Source organism: Balaenoptera ricei, chromosome 13 (genome assembly GCF_028023285.1).
Source record: "Balaenoptera ricei isolate mBalRic1 chromosome 13, mBalRic1.hap2, whole genome shotgun sequence".
NCBI lineage: Eukaryota > Metazoa > Chordata > Mammalia > Artiodactyla > Balaenopteridae > Balaenoptera > Balaenoptera ricei.
In genome coordinates, this window is record NC_082651.1 from 91656420 (window position 1) to 91680084 (window position 23665).

Here is a 23665-nt window from a genome sequence, read left to right on the forward strand (position 1 = left end):
TGGGGCCGGTCTAGGCATTTCTGTGCAGAGGGGAGACTGACAGTAAGAGATCTGTGATTACACTCATAAATTCTTATAGTGTATATAGTAGACAGAGCTGACTCTGTGAGTCGGAAATACTAACATTTGCTGGTTAATATTTTAACATTTTCTGGACCTTCAGGTGCCTCTAGTGTCTGTGTTAACTGGGGACCTAAACATACCGTACCAGGCAGCCTCTGAGAGAGGGTGGCAGCTCCTCCGCAAGGCCACCCAGGTGCCCTCTGTCTCACGGCTCTGCCACTCCCCAAGGGTAACACTTCTCTAACGGGGGACACTGACTCACTAATACACCAGGTTCCAGCCTGAGGGGGGCGGGAAAGGGCAGGTGGAAAGGGCACGTGACACATCACCCATCTCATACCCCACTGACCAGAACCTGGGAGGGACAGTCTCCAGCCAGGTAATCTAGTACCAACCGAAGCTCAGGAAGCTCCATTTCTAATAGGAAGGAGGGGCAATGAGCATCTCTCATGGCTCAGTGACCACAACATAACCAGAATTTAACAATCATTCACATCCTTAGCATTAATCGGAGGCTGAAGAATGGGCACCTGGAAGCAGGGACCCAGGGACTTCCCTGGCGGTCCAGTGGTTAGGACTCTGCGCTTCCACTGCAGGGGGCACAGGTTCAATCCTGGTCAGGGAACTAAGATCCCATGTCCCATGTGGCGTGGCCTAAAAAAAAAATTTTTTTTAATTAATAAAAAATTTTCTTAAATAAAATGGAAGCAGGGACCCAGCATAAAGGGAAGGATTCATGGTGATGTGAGTGGAAAGTCAGGTCTCCAGGCAACCCCTCTACTGGTCTGATTACATGTCACTTCCTCTTTTAAAAACTCCATTGCCTGAGTAACGGCATTTAGACAGTACTTTGAGGAGAAAAACCAAATACCCCTCCCACGGACTCCCAGCTCTATCTAGAATTCCTCTCTAACCTCCCAATTTGGACCTGAGAATCTTCTTCCAAAGGGAGACCCAAGAGTAAAAGCTGAAACTAGGAAACCCAGGTTCTGGTCCCAGTTCTACCAACCGGGCTATGTGAACACGTACTCCTGGAAACTCAGTTTCTGTACCTACAACACAAGAACATGAACAAGGTCAGAAAGACCTCTTCCAGCTCTAATCATTTTTTAAAATTTATTTTATTTTTGGCTGCATTGGGTCTTTGTTGCTGCACGCAGGCTTTTCTCTAGTTGCGGCGAGCGGGGGTTACTCTTCATTGTGGTGTGAGGGCTTCTCATTGCAGTGGCTTCTCTTGTTGTGCAGCACGGGCTCTAGCCGCGCGGGCTTCAGTAGTTGTGGCTCGCGGGCTCTAGAGCACAGGCTCAGTAGTTGTGGCGCACGGGCTTAGTTGCTCCACGGCATGTGGGATCTTCGCGGACCAGGGCTCGAACCTGTGTCCCCTGCATTGGCAGGCGTATTCTTAACCACTGTGCCACCAGGGAAGCCCAGCTCTAATCTTAAATGCTCTAAATCTCAAGACTTTTCCTTGCCATTATATCAATTCAAAACTTGTTTCTAAAGCACTGATTAATGGGCATGAACACAGCAAGGAGCTGTCATCACATAGCTTTGAGATTGGTTATGGTAGTTCTAGGAAATCTCCAAAGACAGTGGTCTAATATGTATAAAATAGATAACTAATGAGAACCTGCCGTATGGCACAGGGAACTTTACTTAATGCTCTGTGATGACCTAAATGGGAAGGAAATCCAAAAAAGAGGGGATATATGTATACATATAGCTGATTCACTTTGCTGTACAGTAGGAACTAACGCAACATTGTAAAGCAACTATACCCCAATTTAAAAAAAAAAAGTTATGCCAAAGAAATATTATGCAAACATATGAATAACTGTGTAAAATCGTTCTCAGTATTGTTGAAACTAGTGACAAATTGGATTCACTCTAAGTGTCCGGCAATAGAAGACTGTTAAAATAATATATGGAACACCCAAACAATAAAATACTATATAGCTATTAAATAATTTTTTTATAGAAATCTCTTTGCTTTATCTCTTCACTTGTTTTACTTCTGTATCAATATCTGGAAAATAATATATACAATGTAAAAAGTGTGTTTCCCTGGTGTTGGGATTTTGAGTAACTTTTATGTACTTCTTACTTACAGATAATGTATTATGTAATTTAAAAAAAAACTATGTAATATAAAAATAGAAAGATAACTAAATATATGGAAATACTTATTTTTAACAGCTGTTAATTAAGAAAAGTCACAAAAGTCACAAAAAAGCATTAATCTATTCTGTAAACCACCCCCCTTACTTGCTAAATAAAAGAAAAACTACTTGTTCTATGTAGTAGAAGTAAAACAAAAAAAAGCAAAGACAGTGGTCTAGATATAAGTGAAAGAATGGAATCCTCATAATCATTTCACATAAACTATGACTCAATATACTACGTAATGGTTTTCCCACTGCTTACACAGTGAATTTCACTCAAGATTTTGTTTGAAGAAAATATCTCAGTGCTAAAAGATTTAAAAACCATCATATAAGAAATTATAATAGCCTGCCTGTGCTAATAAGGAATCTCTAGGGTAAGAATAATTTTCCCAAAGAAACTACTTTATAAATAAGAGTCAAAAGGTACAAAGCAACAATTCAACTGTATCTATATAAATTTTCCCTTTTCCTTCTGGTATTTTAGGCAAGAGGGTTTGAGGAAATGTATTTCAAAGAACGGCCTTTAAATTTAATTTTAAGACCTAGAGGGACATCAGAATAGTTTTATCTTTACAGTATGTATCACCTGGAAAGAAAGGTTCTTAAAAAGAAGATAAACCTTCAGAAATACATCTTCACTGTCACCATCACCAAATCAGTCATCAGTCCTTAGACACAGAACCTTTTCTAAGTCCCTAAAAAACTCTAGGCCTCCAAACTAACCCAGCTGTCCTTCCACCTTAGGATCATACACTTTTCTTTCACGTCACGACTCTTCTCTAGCTTCAGCATATACCGAGGCGACCGTGACCGTCTCAAGGCTGTCTCTATTTAGGACCACTTCTTGTGAAAATTCCACACAGGTCCTCTGCCGAATGCACATACCCATAAACTTTACTTCATAAACCCAGAGCTTTCTTGAAAAACTATAAAATAATTTTAAAATAAGACACAAACTTTCATGAAAATATAGTCATCATATTTATTATTTTCATTAGGTTGCCATTCTATGAAGAATTCCTAAGACTGATGTTTCTTGACATGCAAGAGTTATTAGCATTAATAGCTTAAGTTACTATAAATACTGCTGCTTGGAAGCAGTACAACTATTTTAGAGTTTTAAGACTATATAGACTTTTATTATTCAAATCTTATTCAGTGTATGTTAAAATCAGAAGGTTCTGAACAACTGGTTAGGAAGGTAGCCAAGATGCAGGAAAGACGTCTGTGCCTCCTTTTCAAGGGCAGCCAGTTCTTGAACCGTAGGTGCCAAAATATCCACATGGCCTTTATAGTTTCCACCTGTATCACACGCACGAATCACAAAGTAATGTAAATGACATGCTTGAAATAACTTGTCAGCAATGCTTTGGCTCAATTATATCAATTTAAACGTTGCTCCTAGCAGTAAAAATGTACTACTGAGCAAGTTATCTACAAAACTGAGTTCTAAACGTGTTAAATCAATTAAAATAAACGATTAGGCCTTCCTTACTAACAGCTGTCCCAATACCCCTACCAACCCCTCCCCTATTCTCTTTTCCTTGGTTTAGAAACCACCAGTTTAGCCTGAATCTTTAAAAAATTTCAGGAACGAACGAAGACCATTGCAGGCAAAGGGAATAAATAGTATCCTGGGTTACCCCTTGTTCAAAATTACCATTATTCTCTTGTTTCCTAATAATTCCATAAATTTTCAACTACTCTTATGACATTAACACCTCAAGAGAAACAGCTAAGGTGCTGTCCATTCGCATAGAGATCACACAATAAAAAATGCTGCAAGACAAGTATGAACAAAGTGCTATAAGACTAATAAGGAGGGAATGATTAATATGCTAAAAATATACACTGAACATAAGGAAATGAAATACTCTCTTCTTAAACGGAAGCTCAAAAAAGGACACATTCACATTTAAAACAGAATTAAAAGTAATTCAAAGCTTACCACCAATAGTTCTTTTTTGACCATAGGTAACTTTCCCATCAAATTCATCCACTGGTACCTTTATATCTGGCTCAACCTGAGAAATGGTACAATTCAGATGTTCTTCTATCTCAGACAGCAACTAAGAAAGGGAGAGGAAATCAACAGAGCTGCGTTTTAACAGCATTAAATAAAACCAGGAAGGCTATCATACTTAGTATAAATGGAAGTAAGATTTCTGAGGAGATGAACTCACAAGTTACAATTTACGAACTACCATAACATAATCACTCATTAATTCTCACAATTCACAAATAGACAAGAGCTGATACATAACTTTTACAGATAAATGCAGTCTATTGCTACCAATTTTGATAAGACTCTGTGAGCCTTACCTGCATCTCATTGTACCATATGGTACAGCCGCCATCTTCCTTGAGTCTTGTGTTGTAACACCCTTTTCCACGGCTGCTACATACGTGGTACCAAACCTACGAAGGAAAAAAGATTAACATGTACGGAGACTGAAACATGCTAGGTATCTTTGTTCTCAGTTAGTTTTTTAACATTTTGTGTCCTCAGAGCACAAGATAAAAATAGATTGCAGGTATGGTCTGTCACCCAGTTACTACCACTACTAGTAGCTCACTAACTAGGTCTTTTGAAAGAGTTATTTTTGAAAGGAATCCAAAAGTTTTCCTAAAACAGATGTCAATTATAGAAAGGAATTCTCAAATAAAAATAATGAGAAAAGTAAATACTGGAGAATGCTATATCAAGATTAGCATCAAAAATAAAGTTCAAATGTTTTCTATAAGATTTTTTTTGAATTTTTTAAAATAGATCTTTATTGGAGTATAATTGCTTCACAATAATGTGTTAGTTTCTGTTGTACACCAAAGTGAATGAGCCATATGCATACATATGTCCCCATATCCCCTCCCTCTTGAGCCTCCCTCCCACCCTCCCTATCCCACCCCCCTAGGTCATCGCAAAGCACCAAGCCAATCTCCCTGTGCTATGCCGCTGCTTCCCACCAGGCAACTATTTTACATTCGGAAGTGTGTATATGTCGATGCTCCTCTCACTTCGCCCCAGCTTCCCCCTCCCATCCCGTGTCCTCAAGTCCATCCTCTACGTCTACATCTTTATTCCTGCCCTGCCACTAGGTTCATCAGTACCACAAAGCAAATAGCAAAAAGCAAAATGAACAAGTAGTTTGGGGAATGAGTGTGTGGGAGTTCCTTACTCTTGCAGCTTTTCTGTAAATCTGTATCAAATTATTGTATCAATTTATATCAAAATAATAAGTTAACCCTCTCTCCCATAAAAAGCCTACCATGGCATGATGCCAGAGAGGGTTTAAATACTTTTCACTGAAAATTATATGAAAGCTATTCAGGAAAATTACATTTCATATTTTTCCTTTCTAAACTTCATCCTACTAGTCGTCCATTCAATGAATAAAGAGAAAAAGATGCCATTAAAAAGCTCATTTATATTCCATATGCAACTGAATTCAATGTAAATGAAAAAATCAAACTGCTTTTATTTCCAACATCTAAAATAACGACACAAACAATGAATATAATACAGCACTGAAAAGATTACCTTCTCTTTTTCTGTTGCCACCAGGGAAATGGCCAGCCCCATCCTGAAAGATTTTAAAAGTCTTTATTAGACTTTATTCCTGAAGCATAGAAGCTTAAAAAGGACAAAAAAAATGACAGAGTACCTTTCAGCTCTTCCTACTCTGCCGATTCGATGGACATAGTTTTGCTTTTCATCAGGCAAGGTGACATTTATAACTGTAAATAAAAACAATTACTACCAATTGACATTAGTTCCTAAAATTTTCAAACATACATGATGTTTGATGTCCTGAGTATTTCAAACATATTAACTGGTTTCCTTTGAATTCCATAAAATTCAAACTGCAAGCATAAAAACTTTCTTTTTACCATAAGGAACACCATGGATATCAATTCCTCTGGCGGCTACATCTGTGCAAATCAAGAATCTTACATCTCCTTTCTAAAGAGAACAGAGAGGAGAGAAAGGACTTTATTAGTATATATACTAAAAAAAACCCCACAAATACCATCTTTCCACTAAATGAGACCTCTAATAACTAATGTATTCGTATCATATTAGCGGTCCAGTCATTCATAATTCACTGGAACAAGTATTGCATTTTTAAGTTATAATTTGCCGAAATATGACATTTAAGGTGAATAAATCAATGACTGGATTCATCTTTGCTTTTTTCACATAAAAGTTCTTAAACCATTGCTAAAATTTGGCTTCATCTTTAGAAATCCTGACTGGTAATTCAAAACATAAGACAGAATAAAATGTAAAAACATAAGCTTTACTTTTACCCTTGTATTAAAATAATTCAAAATACTAGATATTATACCTCAAGGTTACACTTTTTGTGACAACAGATAAAATCCTAAAGAGACTGGGCCCCTGGTGTTCTCACCAAGAATATACCAATTAGCCTTCAGATGTCATTTGTGCTGCAAGGCACAGCAAAGTTAGAGATTTGGAGGGGGTGAGGGGCATACTGATTTCCGGTCCAACAAAATGCCAGGATAGAGAAGGGTGGCATAAATGCTGAAATGAGGCCATGTGATTTTTTTTGTTTTTAATTAATTAACTTATTCTTTTTGGCTACGTTGGGCCTTCGTTGCTGCGTGCAGGCTTTCTCTAGTTGCAGCAAGCGGGGGTTACTCTTTGTTGCGGTGCGCGGGTTTCTCATTGCGGTGGCTTCTCTTGTTGTGGAGCACGGGCTCTAGGTGCACAGGCTTCAGTAGTTGCAGCACGTGGGCTCAGTAGTTGTGGCATGCGGGCCCTAGAGCGTGCGGGCTTCAGTAGTTGTGCCTCACAGGCTCTAGAGCACAGGCTCAGTAGTTGTGGTGCACGGGCTTAGTTGCTCCATGGCATGTGGGATCTTCCCGGACCAGGGCTTGAACCTGTGTCCCCTGCCTTGCAAGGCAGATTCTTAACCACCGTGCCACCAGGGGAGTCCCCCCCCCCCCCCCCCGCTTGTGATGTTTTAACATCCACACCAATTATGCTCAGCATGGAAACACAATCCAAAATTTTTAAGCCCAGTACTTCCTACCTTTTTTCATATTATGGGTCTGAGAGAAATGATATTTGTACTATACACTGGGTAAACACACTGTGATAAATGATGAGAATGCTTGTGGGTGGAGGCCACTGACCCTGAATTCTAAATGGCTCAGCCCAACCCATCTACACCAAAAGCTATACAACCTGTTCATGTGCTGAAATCACTTAACTGTCACCGTCTACCCCAAATAATTCAAAATATATTTAATTCTACAAAACAAATATTCTGATACCTGTTCTCAATCTACAAATTAAGTTCCCTATGGGTACTGTTACAAATTATTTTTAAAAAAAGGCTCACAGACATGATTTAACTATCTGATGATACTTCTCTTAAAAATATCTACCTGAAAGAATTTAACTAAAACTTCCTTAAGATGAAAATTCTTATCAGGTAGTGTTGTGCTGATGGAGAACATGTAATTTACCATTTGACTGTTAAAGATGACAAAGCCCTGCTGTGATGAGGATATAACAATAGGGCAGAAGTATTTTGACATTTCTAGGACAAGAATTGCTTTAACAATATTAACTGGATCTGATTAAAACTAGATACAACTCCCCTCTTAAGTTTTAAGGAAATGCTGTCAACTAAATATCAGTACCTTGAATCTTTCCAAGTTTTGCTTCCTCTCATGAGGCTTTCTGTCACCATGAAGACAAACACATGAGAACTGGTGCCCCTTTTTATCAGGTCCTAATGAAAAGCACATTAAACAGTTAATCTTGGAAAAGATTACGACTAAGACTATGTCAAAAAACCCAGTAACATTTAGACTACCAGTTGGGGTATAATTCTATGGAAATCTATACCCCAACTTGTCATAAACCATGGTTAACACAATATCTGTCGTAGGGGAAATACCCTTAAAATGAACTCCATCAGCATTAAAACTGATTTGCTTTGAAGGACATTTTAAGTAACCTTTCCCAATCTGCAGTGGTAGTTCCTGTGTACACCAGGAACCTCACCTAACCCATGTAAAGTGAAGAACCAAAAAGTAAACAAAAGAGATTATTCTTGGAGGAACCAAAATAGGCATCAGGAAGTTCATGCCCTTACTAAAAGGCCATGATCACAAGCCTGCCCTCCTCGAGGTATTCTAAACAACTTAGTTACCTGGTTTCCTGGCCAAAGCAGATTAGAAACAGCAAACTGAAAGGATGGAGAAGTGGTATTTTAGAGGCAAGTGCAGTGGTGGCCAATCCCAAAAAAGAAAGTTTTCAAGTAGACACAGTAACAAAAAGCAGTGCAGTTCAGACCAGAGTAATAATAGTCACTGTGAGAAGTCTTTCAATTTTGCTATATGTTTGAGAATATAATAAGTGTTGGGAAAATATATAAAGTAAAAATAACCATTAACATTGACTATACTTGCTTTACCACATATCTATCCATCCTTCTATCAACTCACTTTTATATTTTTGATGCATTTCAAGGTAAACTGCAGGTATGAGTACACAGTTAAACATGCGTATCATTAACTAGAGTACAGTATTTGTTTAGGTTTGTTTTCTTGTTGAGGTTAAAGTTGCATACAAGGAAATGTACAAATCTTAAGTGTACACTTTCTGAGTTTTGACAAATGCATACACCCGTGTAGCCCAAAGCCCTATCAAGATACAGAACACGAATATCATCCACAAAGTACCTTCATGCCCTTTCCCAGTTACCCACACTCCCACCTTCCTGGGGACAACCACTGTTCTGGTTTTTTGCTCATCATAGATTAGTTCTGACTCTTCTAGAACTTCACACAAATCAAATCATACAGCCTGTATTCTTGTGTAAGAATTCTTTCATTCAGCATAATGCTTCTGAGATTCACCCACCATTGTTGTGTCAATCAGCAGTCCATGCCTTTTCAGTGCTCAGTAGTAAGTATTCCACTGTACAGATATTTTGCATTTTGTTTAGCCATTCTCCTATTAATGGCCTCTTAGTGTACAGTTTGGGGCCATTATAAATGAAGTGCTATGACCATCTTGCACACATCCTTCATCAATATATATTCTCACTTATCTTGGGCCAATACTTAGGAGCTGAATTGCTAGGCCATAAGACAGCAATGTTTAATTTTATAAAAAACTGTAAGACCTTTTACCTAAGTGACTGTACTTCAACAATGTATGAGAGCTCCGGTTTCTCCATATCCTCACCAAAATTTGGTGTTTTAAGTATTTTTGATCTAGTCACTCTGAGTGTACAATTGTATTACATTGTGATTTTATTTTGCATTTCTCTAATGACTGATTATACTGAACATTTTCTCAGGTTGGTTTATATATTTAACGTTAATTATAAGGAGCATAAAATTAGAATCATTATATCTTTATTGTAGATTGAATATTTTATTACATAGTGACCCTTTTTATTTCTAGTAATATTTTTGTCTTAAAGTCTATGACATCTCCATTAATACAGTTAGACCAACTTTCTTTTAATTAATCTTTTAGCTGACACATACATATATTTTTTCATTCCCCTTCCTTTCAATCTATCCATGTCCTCAGGTTTTAGGTATGTTTCTTGTAAACAACATACAGCTATATTTTATCCAGTCTAACAATCTATGCTCTTCATCAGAAGACTTCAGTCCACTGATAAATACTATAGTGTTTACCCATACGCTCAGATTTTTCCACCAGCCGTTATTACTCTATAATTTCCAACTGCTCTGCTTTTTCTCATTTTTTCCCCCCTTCCTTTCTTACCTTTTTTTTTAGATTAAGGTTTTTTTTTTCTCATTTATTGATTTAGAAGATATACATTCTATTATTTAATGATTACACTTGAAATTTTAACATTAATCAAAAACTCTACCCTTCTTCCATATGATATAAGGGCCTTAGAATGCTGTGATTCATCTTCACTGTAGTGAAACTGTACCTATGTGCAAAATTATCTCATTGTTTTTCCTACATCGTTGCTTTAAAATCTGGGCATCCACACTATACTGCATCAACATGAGACTAACAATCTATTAAGTGAGAAAATAAACACAATTTATTTCAAGCGAGGAAACACTACCTCCTCCCTGTTGCATAAAATACTGCTCCAAGTTATCACAGTCGATTTTGGTTCTACAGAAAATAATTGCTTGATCCATCTTGTGTTCCTTGATTGCTCGGACAGCATACTCCCCCTTCAGGATTTTAATAGCTTCAGACCACATCTCTTGAGTAACACAATAACAACAACAACAACAAAAAAAGAACAACAGAATTTCAATCTGAAATTGTCATGAACACACATAGTTACACAGACTCACTGCTTCACTCACCTAAAAAACTCTAATTTAATACAAGTATTATAGACAAAACCAAGAAATAAAAAGATAGGGTGAAATGGTGAGGTAATCCACTTGCTCATTTATTTTTGTTTCTCCTAATGTTTTTTATGCCAGTTTATGGGATACCAAAACACCTATAACCATACCTCTTATAAGGGAAAATGCACACGTACAAACACACACACACAAATAAACAGAAATACATACCCACAACAAAACTTTGTTCTTACCTCTCATTGAGAACTAATCATATTCTGCCTTGCATTAACTTCCCTAAATGCTCAATAAATGTTTACTCAATTACTTTAACCTCTTTAAAAAATAATAAATGTACTTTCTAAATCAATCTAAACAGCGGAAAGTTCAAACTTCACTCTATGAAATAAATATTTTACGTCAAACCTAGTTAGTAACTTCTTAGTTGCCATCCTCCAAATGTCCATTTTTCAGTGTGAAGCTGGGCTATAGTTACTCTGCAACTATCTAATGCAAAATTTTAATTTTGTAATCCAACATATTTCTAAGGTCTCTCTAGTCATCTCTAATTGTAGTAAAAACTAAGCAAAACTTTTACAAGGAAAAATATATGAGGCAGTAAAACATTTTTATTTTATAAAATGCGTTCCCAGACAGTGGGATGATACATTATCATTATTTTGACTATCAGTGTCCACTCCTCTCCAACAATAAGGCTGGCTGAGCAGACGCCTCATAAATTTGGAGCTACACGTAAAACTGAGTTCAAAGGAACTGTCTTCAATCAAAATTTCAGACAATTCACCTTTTAGATACTTGTTAAAAATCTACCAATGAATCCAACTATGAACAAAATGCAGTCTAACCCTTGCCAATGATCCACTTGAGACATGTGATATCAGACATGTGGCCTAATGGGTTTCAGATTTCTTCTAGGTTCTCTAAACACTATCCTTGTATCATGCTGGATCTTCATATATCTTTGAAATATTATGTACCTGATACAAACTGTCTCAATTCTGCATAGAAGTATCTTCATTGAATCAATTAATTTTAGGCTTTTTAAAAACTGATAAATATTTAATGATACGGAGTTTCAGTATAGGAAGATAAAATAGTTCTGCAGATGGATAGTGGTGACGATTGCACAGTAGGAATGTACTCAATGCTACTGAATTGTACACTTACACACAAAAAGAATCATCTCAGGATCATTTCTGTATCTTTCACAGGGTTGTAGCTAAAGACATGTTCCTTTGTTACTCAATTGCCAGATATGAAGAATCTACGTGACATTTCTCTTGGAATTCAGGGCTAAAATACAACCCGTAGCCAGAGAAATTTGCTGGCTTCCTGGAAAAATGAGAATTGTATAATCCAAAATATTTGTGATTTGGATGCCAGGAGACTAATATCTTAAATTCAGTGATTAATATTCCTCTAAGTTGACTGATATCAGCTTTCCCCCCATTTCTAAATTATTTTTGTTCCTTTTATTTTCAGATTTCCTGTTCCTTCATGAGAGTAGACAGGGCATAAATTCAGTAAAACAGATCAATTCGTTTTCAAAACCTTTCCACACATTTTATTGACTCTTCTAACTTACCTGGACCGTTAGCACCAGGTCTTGTATTATCTTTTGCATGTACTTCATCAGTCTGTCAAAGGAAAGGATAAAAGAGAAGTGGGGAAGGGTTAAGTAATGATTCAGAACAGGTATATTTTATAAAGGGAGAACTGTATCTAACTTTAGATTGCATTTCAGACATACATCTTTATCATCTATAGGCAAAACCATTCTTCAGATTCAGAAAAACCCTTTATTAATTATAGGTCTAAGGCTAATCAATTTTAAATATAATAATAAAAAAGCAAAGGTGGTTTTCAAAACATTGCGTATTTAGAATAAGCATACCCTTATTATATAAAGGTAAATCTAACAATGGTGAAAAAGTGAGATGATGAACTCATGAAACTGATATTTAGAAAAATAAGGCACATCAAGGAGATTCTAAAATACTACTAAAAATGGAAATCATTATATCAGAAATTAGACCTATATACACACAGGTAATCCTATTTATTTACAAAAACTATGTCAAGAAAGATGATCACAAAAGTAACTTTATACAGAGAGAAAAGTAAAGTATGAGCCCATCACTTATTCCATACCTAATAGAACTAAACTCTTCTGGTCAATGTGCCAGACTGCTCTTTTCTTAAAGGTACAATGTCTGGTTGCTTTAAGCATCATGAAGAGCTCCAGGTTAAACTAGTTTATGAATGCTTTACTCTATACAAATGTGAACGTTATAAAGTACTTACCCTAATGTGGTTTTTCCCAAGCCTTTCCCAGAGTCTGTCAGCTTTGGGATTCACTGGGACAACAACATGGTGGACAGTATCTGGAACAGAATCTTCTCCTTTCAGATCAACCCAGGTGGGAAAGTGCATGATCTTCTCAGACAGTTTCTTCACATCAAAGGAGTGCAAAGTGGCTGAGCAAACAATCACCTAAGAATAGAAAAACCAAAATTTAGATAAGCTTTTATAGTAATAATGATTCTAGCATATGAATACAGATGTGGGGCACGAAGTACGCTAAGCCTGGAACCTAAGACAAGTTCAATACCTGACTCTGTAGCAACAACTAGTGGTGTGACTTTGGGTGGGTTAATCTCTCTGAGCTTCATTCCCCTCACTGCCACAGAAATCATGCCAGCTATTCCTCAAGGTCCTACAAAAACTAAGTAAGATGAAAAGGTTTTTAAAAATCTAAAGCCATAAACTTGTCCCCTTCTCTTAAAAGCCTCTCCTCTTGAATTCTTCCTAAGAAAACAGAATGAGAAAGAGTAATATTTTAAGAAATAATTACTAAGGAAATAACTGTTTTTCAACAGTTCAAGACATTTCTCCTTCAAAGAGGAAGCGGTACTCAGAGTCTTGAATATAAACCCTAAATGCTCTGTAGAAAACAAAAATAACGATTCAGAATTTTTTACTTATAGTCTTCTGTTACACCTAAGTAATTTCCTCAAATTCCCTTCACCTTTATTTCTAAAAGCAGCTTGTAAGACTGTTTTCTTTGTGTGTACTACTTAATCAGTTAATGAAGAAAATGTTTCATACAGCAGTTAACGTAATCAGAAGACACTAAAATGTGAATGTAAAACAAAACAAGTAAGCATTAATATGTAACAATTGTCTACATGTATTTTAAGATGCATTAGTTATTTCATACCTGAAGTCTTTTTCCATCAGAGGTAATCTGAGGAATCTGATTGTGAATCCTATTTATAAAATCAGAGTAACCTTGAGAAAGAAGCCCATCCTGCATGAGAAGCAAAGAAGAACATAAGTGTTTTAATCAGTATCTAAATCTTTCTTTTCTAAATCAATTGCAAAATATCAGATATAGAAACTAATTCATACACATACATATCTCCATACTTTCAAAGTAATTATTTTCTACTGGATATTTAAAGACAAGTTGTAAATTCAACTTTAAAGCCCATGTGACTATAATATGAAAAAGCTGACAATAAATAACTCAAAAACCATACTCTGGTATTCTAAAATGAATACAAGAGTTAATAACTCCCACATCTCCTTAAGAATACAACTCTAATATGAAAAAGCAAAGACCTTCAATGTTGAAAAACTACCTCATCTTGAAAATAACTTGGAACTATATCTCAAGAGCCCAAAACACATGAATGTAATTTGTAATGTGTTAAAAAAAAAAAAAATGTATGTACAAACAAGATAACTATTTGGAGTACAAAACAAACCTACATGTCTAGTAATAAGGGTGGTTAAATCAGCCATGAAGTGTGCATATAAGAGACCATTAGACAGCCTTTAAAAATTATTCATAAATAATGACATGAAATACTTATGTACCATATTTTTCTAAAAAAGATTTCCCAGATTCTACATAGCCTGATTGCAACTACATAAAATAGTATTTATTATAAATATAAGCAGTGAATGAAAATACACCAAACTGGTAACAATGTTTCTCTCTAGGTATCGGGATCATGACTAAATTGTATTTTTTCTTCATCATTTCACATATTTTATCCCCCAAAACATAAGCAAATATTTTTTTTAAAAGCATGAGTATATTTTAACATACAGCTTCATCCAGGACCAGGAATCTAACTTGGGATAAGTTCAGCTTTCCAGTTGACACCAAATCATCCAGTCTTCCTGGAGTGCCAACAACTATATCTACCTAAAAAATATCCAAAAAAAGCACCTTAAGAAAACTGAAGAACTATTGTAATCACCTTAGAATAGCAACCAACAATGGTCTACTTACAATAAAAACATGCATATTGAAGTAGTCATAGTCAACTTTAAATCTGAAAAGAAGGAGTTCTAGATAATGCTATATTATTAAACTTATATCTGGTTTGAAATTAATGTGAAGATTTTGGCAACTGATTGTAACATTTTAAACTGTTATAGACAGTCTAGTATATAAAATTTGTTTTCCAAGTGAAAAATCAAATGAATTTATAGGAACTCTGAAATTAAACCAGGATCCAAATCCCAGTTCCACCATTACCCAGCTGTGTGACCTCAACTTATTTAATCTCTTCTAGTTTCAATTTTCTCATTTTTTAAATGGGTAACATTTTGTGTTTTGGAAGACGGTTGTGACAATTAAGAGATGAGATATGTAGTGCAATTGATGCCCAGTGTGCCAGGTGCTTGATAAATTTGGTTATAATTAATAATGAAGATGACCTGACTAACCCAGGAAAAACAGTAATAATTACTATTTGTCAAGTGCTTATAATGAACATGTGCTGTGCTAACCTTTTACAGGTATTATATCATTTCATGTTACCACTAAGGAAAACACTACTATTATTAGTCCTGTTTTTAAATGAGGAGACTGAAGTTTAGAATTCTCAAGTCATAAGAACTTGGATGATACAGCTAGTAAGTACCCCAACTGGGATTCAAACTCAAAGTCCAAACATGAGAAAAGGTCTAATTCAAGTAAGAACAAGTTTTATTTAACTTTTTATTATAAAAATTTTAAGACATCTACAAAGAGAATATGAGCTGCCAACGCCAGTACACCCAATTAACCACATTTTCCATTCTCACACACACACATTTTAATCAAGTCCATGGTATAGTGATTAGGAACACAGGCTTTGAAGTAAGTTCCACCTATGAGTTGTAAGATCTGGGGCAAATTACTTAATATTTGGTATAAGCCCTCTTCCTAATCTGTAAAAATGGGGAAGAGGACCATCACAAAGGGCTATTGTGGGAACTGAATAAGAAAATGTATATAATGCACTTAGCAGGGCCTGGCCCATTTCTAGAAGGTAATCAATAAAGGATAAATATTTTTAAAGTGTGTATATGGATGTATGTGTGTGAGCACAATAAGGTATTATATAAAATCATTCAATAAATCAGACAATTCAAAACTTCTACTCTTTATCAACAGGCATAAAAAATGACTTCTTTTTCACTTGTGTTCTCCACTCCAGACTAAAAACATAACTATCTCCTAATAAATTTATCACTATAGTCTCATTACTTCAATATCTCACCCCTTGAAAAACTGAAAAAGCACTGTGCTGAATGGACTTTCAATTTGATCCAGTAGAAGGCATTTAAACTCCCATAAAAAATGAAAGACATTTCTGAAGCTATTGCTTCAACTATGTTGATAACTGTAAGCAAGTCTCAGTTCAATCTAGAAAATACTGTCTGAAAATAAAACCCACTCAATGTATTAAGAATGTACTACGTGCCAAGCACTGTGCTGGACACAGCAATGAATACAATACCACTCTGGTTCTATGGGTAATGTCTCTTTACCAAAGGATTCTAACCCACTGTGTGAGTTTCCTCCCTCCTCAATTTCAGCAGGTAGTCAGCATGAAAACAGAAACTTGGTCTCTCAGGTTTAAAAAAAAAAAGTCAAATTGGAAAAGCCTGAGAGAAACAGCTATATGACTTGGATAATAGCACCAACCACTTCTTCAGGCCTAACTGCACATGCTGCATAACTGTGCAACTTTAAAAGATTAAAAAAATTAAGTAGTTCTATTCTCTGACTCCAAAGCTGACTTCTGCCTGCAGCGTAAGACATAACACAGCGCTAAGGGTGCCAGAGGATGGTGGGAGATAACAGAAGTAGAGAATGTAAGATGGAAGGAAGAGCAGAAAGAGAATATATTACATCCCCTAAGTAGAATGGAACTGAATCCTGCCAGGAAAGCTATGGAATAACACTCCCTTTACTTTGCCATTAGCTTCAGCCAGTACCAAATTCTAGATCTGCCTGGCAAAAGCAGATCTAATTCCCTAAAAGCTCTGTAGCTGGACAATGTTAAGTTAAGAAACTTAATAACTTACGTGGAAAATGAATTTGGGTTTGAGGAACCAAGATAGGGAATGAACATATTAAATCTCTCTTATAACCATTAAAATATAGCAAATCAAACAAGAACATAACAAAGCTATGTTACTATCTTAGCATAGTATTAAGTACAGTAATGATTCCTTGCTCTTAATATGCCACACCAAGTCAAATCAAAACCATTCAGCATGAAATTTCATTTGACAGCAGCACCAAGGCAACTGAGGGGAGAACATATTTGCTCACCATAACCCAGTATCAAGCAGTTTAGATTAAATGATAAAATATTTAGGGAAGGAAATGAAAGAGAAGTTTGTAAGGACAAAGTTACTTCATACATACAACATATTTTATGAAGTGCTACCTGTACCTGAACTGACAGGCAGTTAAGAGTTTCCCCAACTTCTTCCCCAGGAATGAGGATCACAGTCCGAGCTTCGTCCTTGGTAACAGCACAGCCTTTAAGACTTCCCCTCACACAAATCTGAACCCATCTCCCCTCCTACTAGAACCACTGCCTTACCATCCTTCAGCCTCCCCAAGGATCACTGCCAAAACTACCTTCTCTGCAATCCACCTTATCTCTATTTCTATTCTTAACTCCAGCTGCTTCTTTTTCAATTATCCCCAGAGGAAATGACTCAATGCATGAAAATGCAAAGGAAATTCGCAGGTTCTCAAAAGATAAACCAAAAAAAATTCACATGTGCTGGAATTTTGCATGAGGTGCTTGGAAGCAACCACTATGCTGTACACTTTTGGGAAAAGAAAAGGCAGACTTGTGAGATGTTTTTGAACATGTATACACTCTTTTGACCTTGTTTAATTTCAGCCTCATTTGACTTTTCTTGAAACACAGCAGAACTATATTGCCAAAATGACAACCCATAGTGTTACTTCTTAAAAATTAAAAGTACAACTTACCCCGTTATCCAAAACAGAGAGCTGATCCCGTGCTGCAACACCTCCAATTATCAGAAGCTCCCTGAAATAAATACCAGAATAATAATGTAGAAAAAGATTAAAGCCTGCTTTATTGTTTTTTATTCAATTTTAGGGAGGTGGATATTAAAATTGAATAACTGAGAAAGAATCTACAATAAAGGTCTGGAGAAAGAAAGAAACAAGGCACTTCATTTCCAGGAGCTACATAAAATGTTAATGCACGGGAAAGTAACTGAGGAGAATGTGAAAGCTTGGAACCCAGAAAACATAAGTCCTCATCTACATACCTTTCTATATTAGGATAATTCCAGGTACCCCAAACTCTGGTTTCAATCAACCTTTATAGACACATGTGGTTGTACGTGTATAAAATATATACTCTGAAAGAATATATAAATATTAATTTTTAAAAGTTGCCTCCAGGTTGATAACCAAAAACTGGGGAATGGGGTGAAAGGAGACTTACTTTGCACAGAATATCCTTTTGTGTTTGAATTTTTCTCACTCCAAATACTTCCAAAAATATGTTTAGATTAAAAAAGATTACTTTGGGACTTCCCTGGCAGTCCACTGGTTAAGAATCCACCTCCCAATGCAGGGGACGCGGGTTCGATCCCTGGTCCGGGAACTAAGATCCCACAAGCCGTGGGGCAACTAAGCCTGCGTGCCACAACTACTGAGCACGTGGGCCACAACTAGAGAGCCCGCGTGACACAACTACAGAGCCCATGCGCCACAACTAGAGAGAAACCCGTGCGCTGCCACGAGGAGCCTGTGCCCCACAACGGAGATCCTGTGGACCACAACTAAGACCCGACGCAGCCAAAAATAAATAATAAAATACACTCTCTAAAAAAAAAAAAAAAATTGCCTTATGCCGAGACAATTCTATGGGGGGAAAGAACAGTCTTTTCAACAAACGGTGCTAGAACAAATGGATATGCACGTGCAAATGAATGAAGTTAAACCTCTTCCTTAGGCCACACATAAAAATAAATGCAAAATGAATCACAGACCTAAATATAAGACCTAAAACTACAAAACTCTTAGAAGAAAACATAAGAGTAAATTTTCATGATCTTGGGTTAGGCAAAGTCCCTTACAACACCAAAAGATGAACAAACAAAAAAGCAACAGATGAAAAAATAAATTGGACTTCATCAAAATTAAAAATTTTGTACTTCAAAGGACACTACCAAGAGAGTGAAAAAGCCCACAGAATCACAGAATGAGAGAAAATATTTGCAAATTATATATATCTAATCATAATACTACATGTATATATCTTACAACTCAACAATAAAAAGACAAATAATCCAACTGAAAAATGGGCAAAGAATCTGAACAGACTTTACAAATGGCCAGTAAGCACATGAAAAGATGTTCAACATGATTAGCTATTAGGGAAATACAAACCAAAACCACAATAAGATACCACTTCACACCCATTAGGAGGGCTATAACTGTAAAGACAGATAATAAGGTGGGGATGTGGAGAAACTGGAACCCTCACAGATTACTAGTAGAAATGTAAAATAGTGTTGTCACTTTGGAAAACAGTTGCGTGGTTCCTGAAGATGTTAAACGTGAAGCTACTATATGATCCAGCAATTCCACTCCTGGATGTATATTCAGGAGAAATGGAAATGTATGTCCACACAGAAGTCTATATACTAATGCTCAGCAGCCAAAAAGTGGAAACAACCCAAACATCCATAAACTAATGAGTGGATTAATAAATATGTGGTATATGTATACAATGGAATACTTTTTGGCAATAAAAAGGAACTAAGTACTGATACATGCTATAACACTGATGAACTTTAAAAACATTATGGTAAATGAGAGAAGCCAGTCATGAAACAGCACACATTGGAATTGTCCAATTCCATTTATATAAAATGTCCAAAACAGGCAATTCTATATATGGAAAAGAGGTCACTGGTTGCCCAGGGATAGGCAGGTGTGAGGGAAATGGGAGTGGCTGCTAAAAGGTAGTGTTTCTTTTGAGGGTGATGAAAACGTTCTAAAATTGGTTTTGGTGGTCGCACAATTCTGTGAATATAATAAAAACCAAAACAACCTGTACACTTTAAAGAGTGAATCGTATGATATGTGAATTATATCGCACTATAGCTATTCTGTCTCCTTTTTATAAATAGCAGACAAAATTACTTCCTGAGGCAGCCAGACAACTTTCAATCAGAAGTAGCTATCAACTACCTTCGTTTATTAATTTTACTCTTATTTAATCAGTCATTTAAAAAATACCATAAAATCCTGGGAAAGTGGACGATGTTAACACTTAGTCTCATAAATTCTATGACTGATGAAAAGAAACAGCTTCACGGTTGCCTACTGTCATCTTAAGCGATTTATATAGTGTTTAAAAAAAAAAAAAAAAGCTTTCTAGCCTGTGAATGTCCATTACCTTGGCATAGTCCTTAACCACCCACCACTAGAGCCATGTTTCCTAAATCCGGTAACACCAGAGGCCAGATTGGTTAGTTAAGAATCACCTGGAAGAGGAGAGGTGCCATTCTTCCTTAAAAAACAAAGAGCTCCAATTCCTATTCCCTGGAAAATCTGATTCAGTATATCCAGAAGAGGGACCAATAAATTTGTATTTTTAAATAAGGTCCCTTAGTTCCCAGGTTTGGTAACTATGGTCCTAAATCTATCATTTCTTCTATAAAACTTTACTCTTACCCACTTTCCTGATCAGATACATTTATTTCTACAAATCTGGCAGAAAACTACACATACGCGTAACAATCTGTGCTTGTGTGCAAAGCACTGTAGGGTTGAGGAATGTAAAAGACCAGCCCCCGTCTCATGGAGTGGAAAACTGAGTTGGGACGAGTAAAGCTATGCACATTTCAAACAAGAAACACTAACACATGACAGTGCATAGGGATTATGGGGAAGCAAACAGTCAGCCGTATCCGAGGAGGGAGAAAGGACCGGGCTGGCACCAACACGTTAGCTTCACAGAAAGACCAGGACTTGAGCTGGGTCTTCAAGGAAAAGGCTCATTTGTACTGAATACCGAAAGGAGCAACACAATTTTACCATCTTAGCAAATAAATTGATTTTGTCATCTATCTTCCCTTCCAGGCTTTGTCCAGATGCACGTTAATCTTTACACATAATTAGAGCACAAAAATCAACTTATATTAGCATTTTACATTCTTCCAAAAACACTCTCTTGTGAAGAGTTCTGAGTCTCTTCCACTAAGAAGCTGCTCTGGTGATGTACTCCTGTAGTGACTCTCCCTGTCGTATCCTTAAAGCATTTTATCACATTACTTTGGTTGTTTCTCTGCCTTCCACACTATCTCCACACTCCTGCACATAATTCTATAAAAGCAAAGATGAATTCTTGTTGTTATATCTTGATCCCTAGCCTAAGTCTTCACACATGGTAGGTATTCAAATAGTTACTGAAAGAGTGAAATGCATCAATCATCAAGACAAAATTAGGAATTATTTTACCTAAAAAGTTTTACTAAGTATAAATTTATCCCTGAATAAGTTTAACTTATGAGAAAGATCAACATTAAAAAGATGGGGGGCTTCCCTGGTGGCACAGTGGTTAAGAATCCGCCTGCCAATGCAGGGGACACGGGTTCAATCCCTGGTCCAGGAAGATCCCACACGCTGCGGAGCAACTAAGCCCGTGCGCCACAACTCCTGAGCCCGTGAGCCACAACTACTGAAGCCCGTGGCGCCTAGAGCCATGCTCCGCAACAAGAGAAGCCACCGCAATGAGAAGCCCGCGCACGGCAACGAAGAGTAGCCCCCACTCGCCTCAACTAGAGAAAAGCCCGCGCACAGCAATGAAGACCCAACACAGTCGGAAAAAAAAAAAGCTCAGACATCAAAATAAATAAGATTTTTAAAAATATAAATAAATAAATAGATGGGCCCACGGGACATCAATAATTCAGAGTTTCTGAAGTTAGATAGTGGTGATGGCTGCACAACCTTGTGACCACATACTAAAAACCACTGAATTGTACACTTTAAATGGTGAATTTTATGGTGTGTGAATTATATTTCAGTAAGAAAAATTAATAAAAATCAAGCGTCAAATCAACTGACAGAGCAGTTTACTTATATGGTATGGCTTTCCTCAAATTAAAAGGGATTGCTACCGAGCCAGAAGTTCCCCAAGATCACTAGACTTACGGTTGCCCCACAATGGCAGAAAGAGCCCTCGAACTAGATTGACCAGTGTGAATGCCCACAGGGAAGATGGTCACCACTAGGAGACAGGCTAGAATTAACCTCACCAAGTCAGGTTTACCAACACACTAGACAGAGAGTGATACATTTTCTATGCAAATGAAGTGATGAAGCTAACATTAAATGAAATGGTCCCTTTAAAAAATTAATTTTTACTCTGATAACTGTTTTGCAAACCATGACTCTTATTTTATATAAGAGACACAGGAAAAATCTCAATTTACTTTTTTTTTTTTTTTTTTTTAAGAATATTTATTTATGGCTGCGTTGGGTCTTCGTTGCTGCGCGTGGGCTTTCTCTAGTTGCGGCGAGAGGGGGATGCTCTTCATTGCGGTGCGCAGGCTTCTCATTGTGGTGGTCACTCTTGTTGCGGAGCATGGGCTCTAGGCGCTCGGGCTTCAGTAGTTGTGGCACACGGGCTCAGGAGTTGTGGCTCGCAGGCTCTAGAGCGCAGGCTCAGTACTTGTGGCTCACGGGCTTAGTTGCTCTATGGCATGTGGGATCTTCCCAGACCAGGGCTCGAACCCGTGTCCCCTGCATTGGCAGTCGGATTCTTAACCACTGCACCACCAGGGAAGTCCCTCAATTTACTTTTTTTAATAGAACTCTTCTCACTTAAACAGTTTTATATAGAAACTAATTGTTACTATATGTCAAAGTTAAATATATTTACACACTCATACACATGCATATGTACACATGCTGAATTTCTACCTCATTTTTTTCCTACTTTACTCTTCTTCTGAAACACCTCAGACCTAAAGACAATAGGCATTTGAGCACAAAAGGAAGCTTTACCTTAATTTAGGATTATCGACATATTTCTTAAACTGCTTGACGTTATTCAAAGTTTGTTCAGCCAACTCTCGGGAAGGTTCAACAATGAGAGCTTTTGGAGCATTGGGGAGAAACTTCGTTTGTGCCACCTGAGCATTACCTTAAGAAAATAAAGAAGATTAGAATACATTCAGATCACACCTCATGATACCTTGATTTGTAAAACACGAGCACAAATACTCCAGTATCAAAATTTTAAATAATTGTCAAGTGGTATAGGTGATAGTCAAACTAAACAAAATAAAGATTCTTAAAATGAACTACAGATTCTTTAAATCTACTTGCAGTAATTTTAATGGATTATATGCTTTGTGATAAATTAAATGAGCTACGAAATGTACTTTCTTTAAATCACTGGAAGCGATTAGGCAGCACAGTGGGGTGAGAGTGGGAGCTCTGGAGTCAGGCTGCTTGGACTTGGATTCAGTTCTACCACTTACTTGTCCTGTGACCTTGGGCAAGCGACTTCGAGTCCCTACTCCTCAAGTTCTTTGTCTATAAAGCTACCTTACAGGGTTGTTATGCAGACTAAATAATGCAGGTGAAGCACTTAACACAGTGCCATGGCACTTAATAAGCACACACATTATAAATACTGGATACCATCATCATCATGACCAGCTTCCCCAAAACGCATGAACTGAAACCAAATACTTGGGGTTTATGAATTAGG

At 36.9% G+C, this 23665-nt stretch overlaps 1 protein-coding gene across 1 annotated transcript in view; it reads right to left on the minus strand.

Annotated features, from left to right (window-relative positions):
- Nucleotides 1-3196: 3196 nt before the first annotated feature.
- Nucleotides 3197-23665, minus strand: part of DDX1 (DEAD-box helicase 1) — a 33440-nt gene continuing 12971 nt past the window's right edge. The window contains exons 13-26 of the mRNA XM_059942179.1: nt 22954-23092; nt 17887-17947; nt 14704-14802; nt 13807-13896; nt 12891-13079; nt 12172-12223; nt 10328-10474; nt 7902-7993; nt 6117-6189; nt 5891-5963; nt 5767-5809; nt 4551-4646; nt 4177-4297; nt 3197-3530 (exon numbers count right to left, since the gene is read on the minus strand). Of these exons, the coding sequence (XP_059798162.1) occupies nt 3400-3530; nt 4177-4297; nt 4551-4646; nt 5767-5809; nt 5891-5963; nt 6117-6189; nt 7902-7993; nt 10328-10474; nt 12172-12223; nt 12891-13079; nt 13807-13896; nt 14704-14802; nt 17887-17947; nt 22954-23092 (1406 nt within the window). The 3' untranslated portion in view covers nt 3197-3399. The remainder of the gene's footprint in view (nt 3531-4176; nt 4298-4550; nt 4647-5766; nt 5810-5890; nt 5964-6116; nt 6190-7901; nt 7994-10327; nt 10475-12171; nt 12224-12890; nt 13080-13806; nt 13897-14703; nt 14803-17886; nt 17948-22953; nt 23093-23665) is intronic.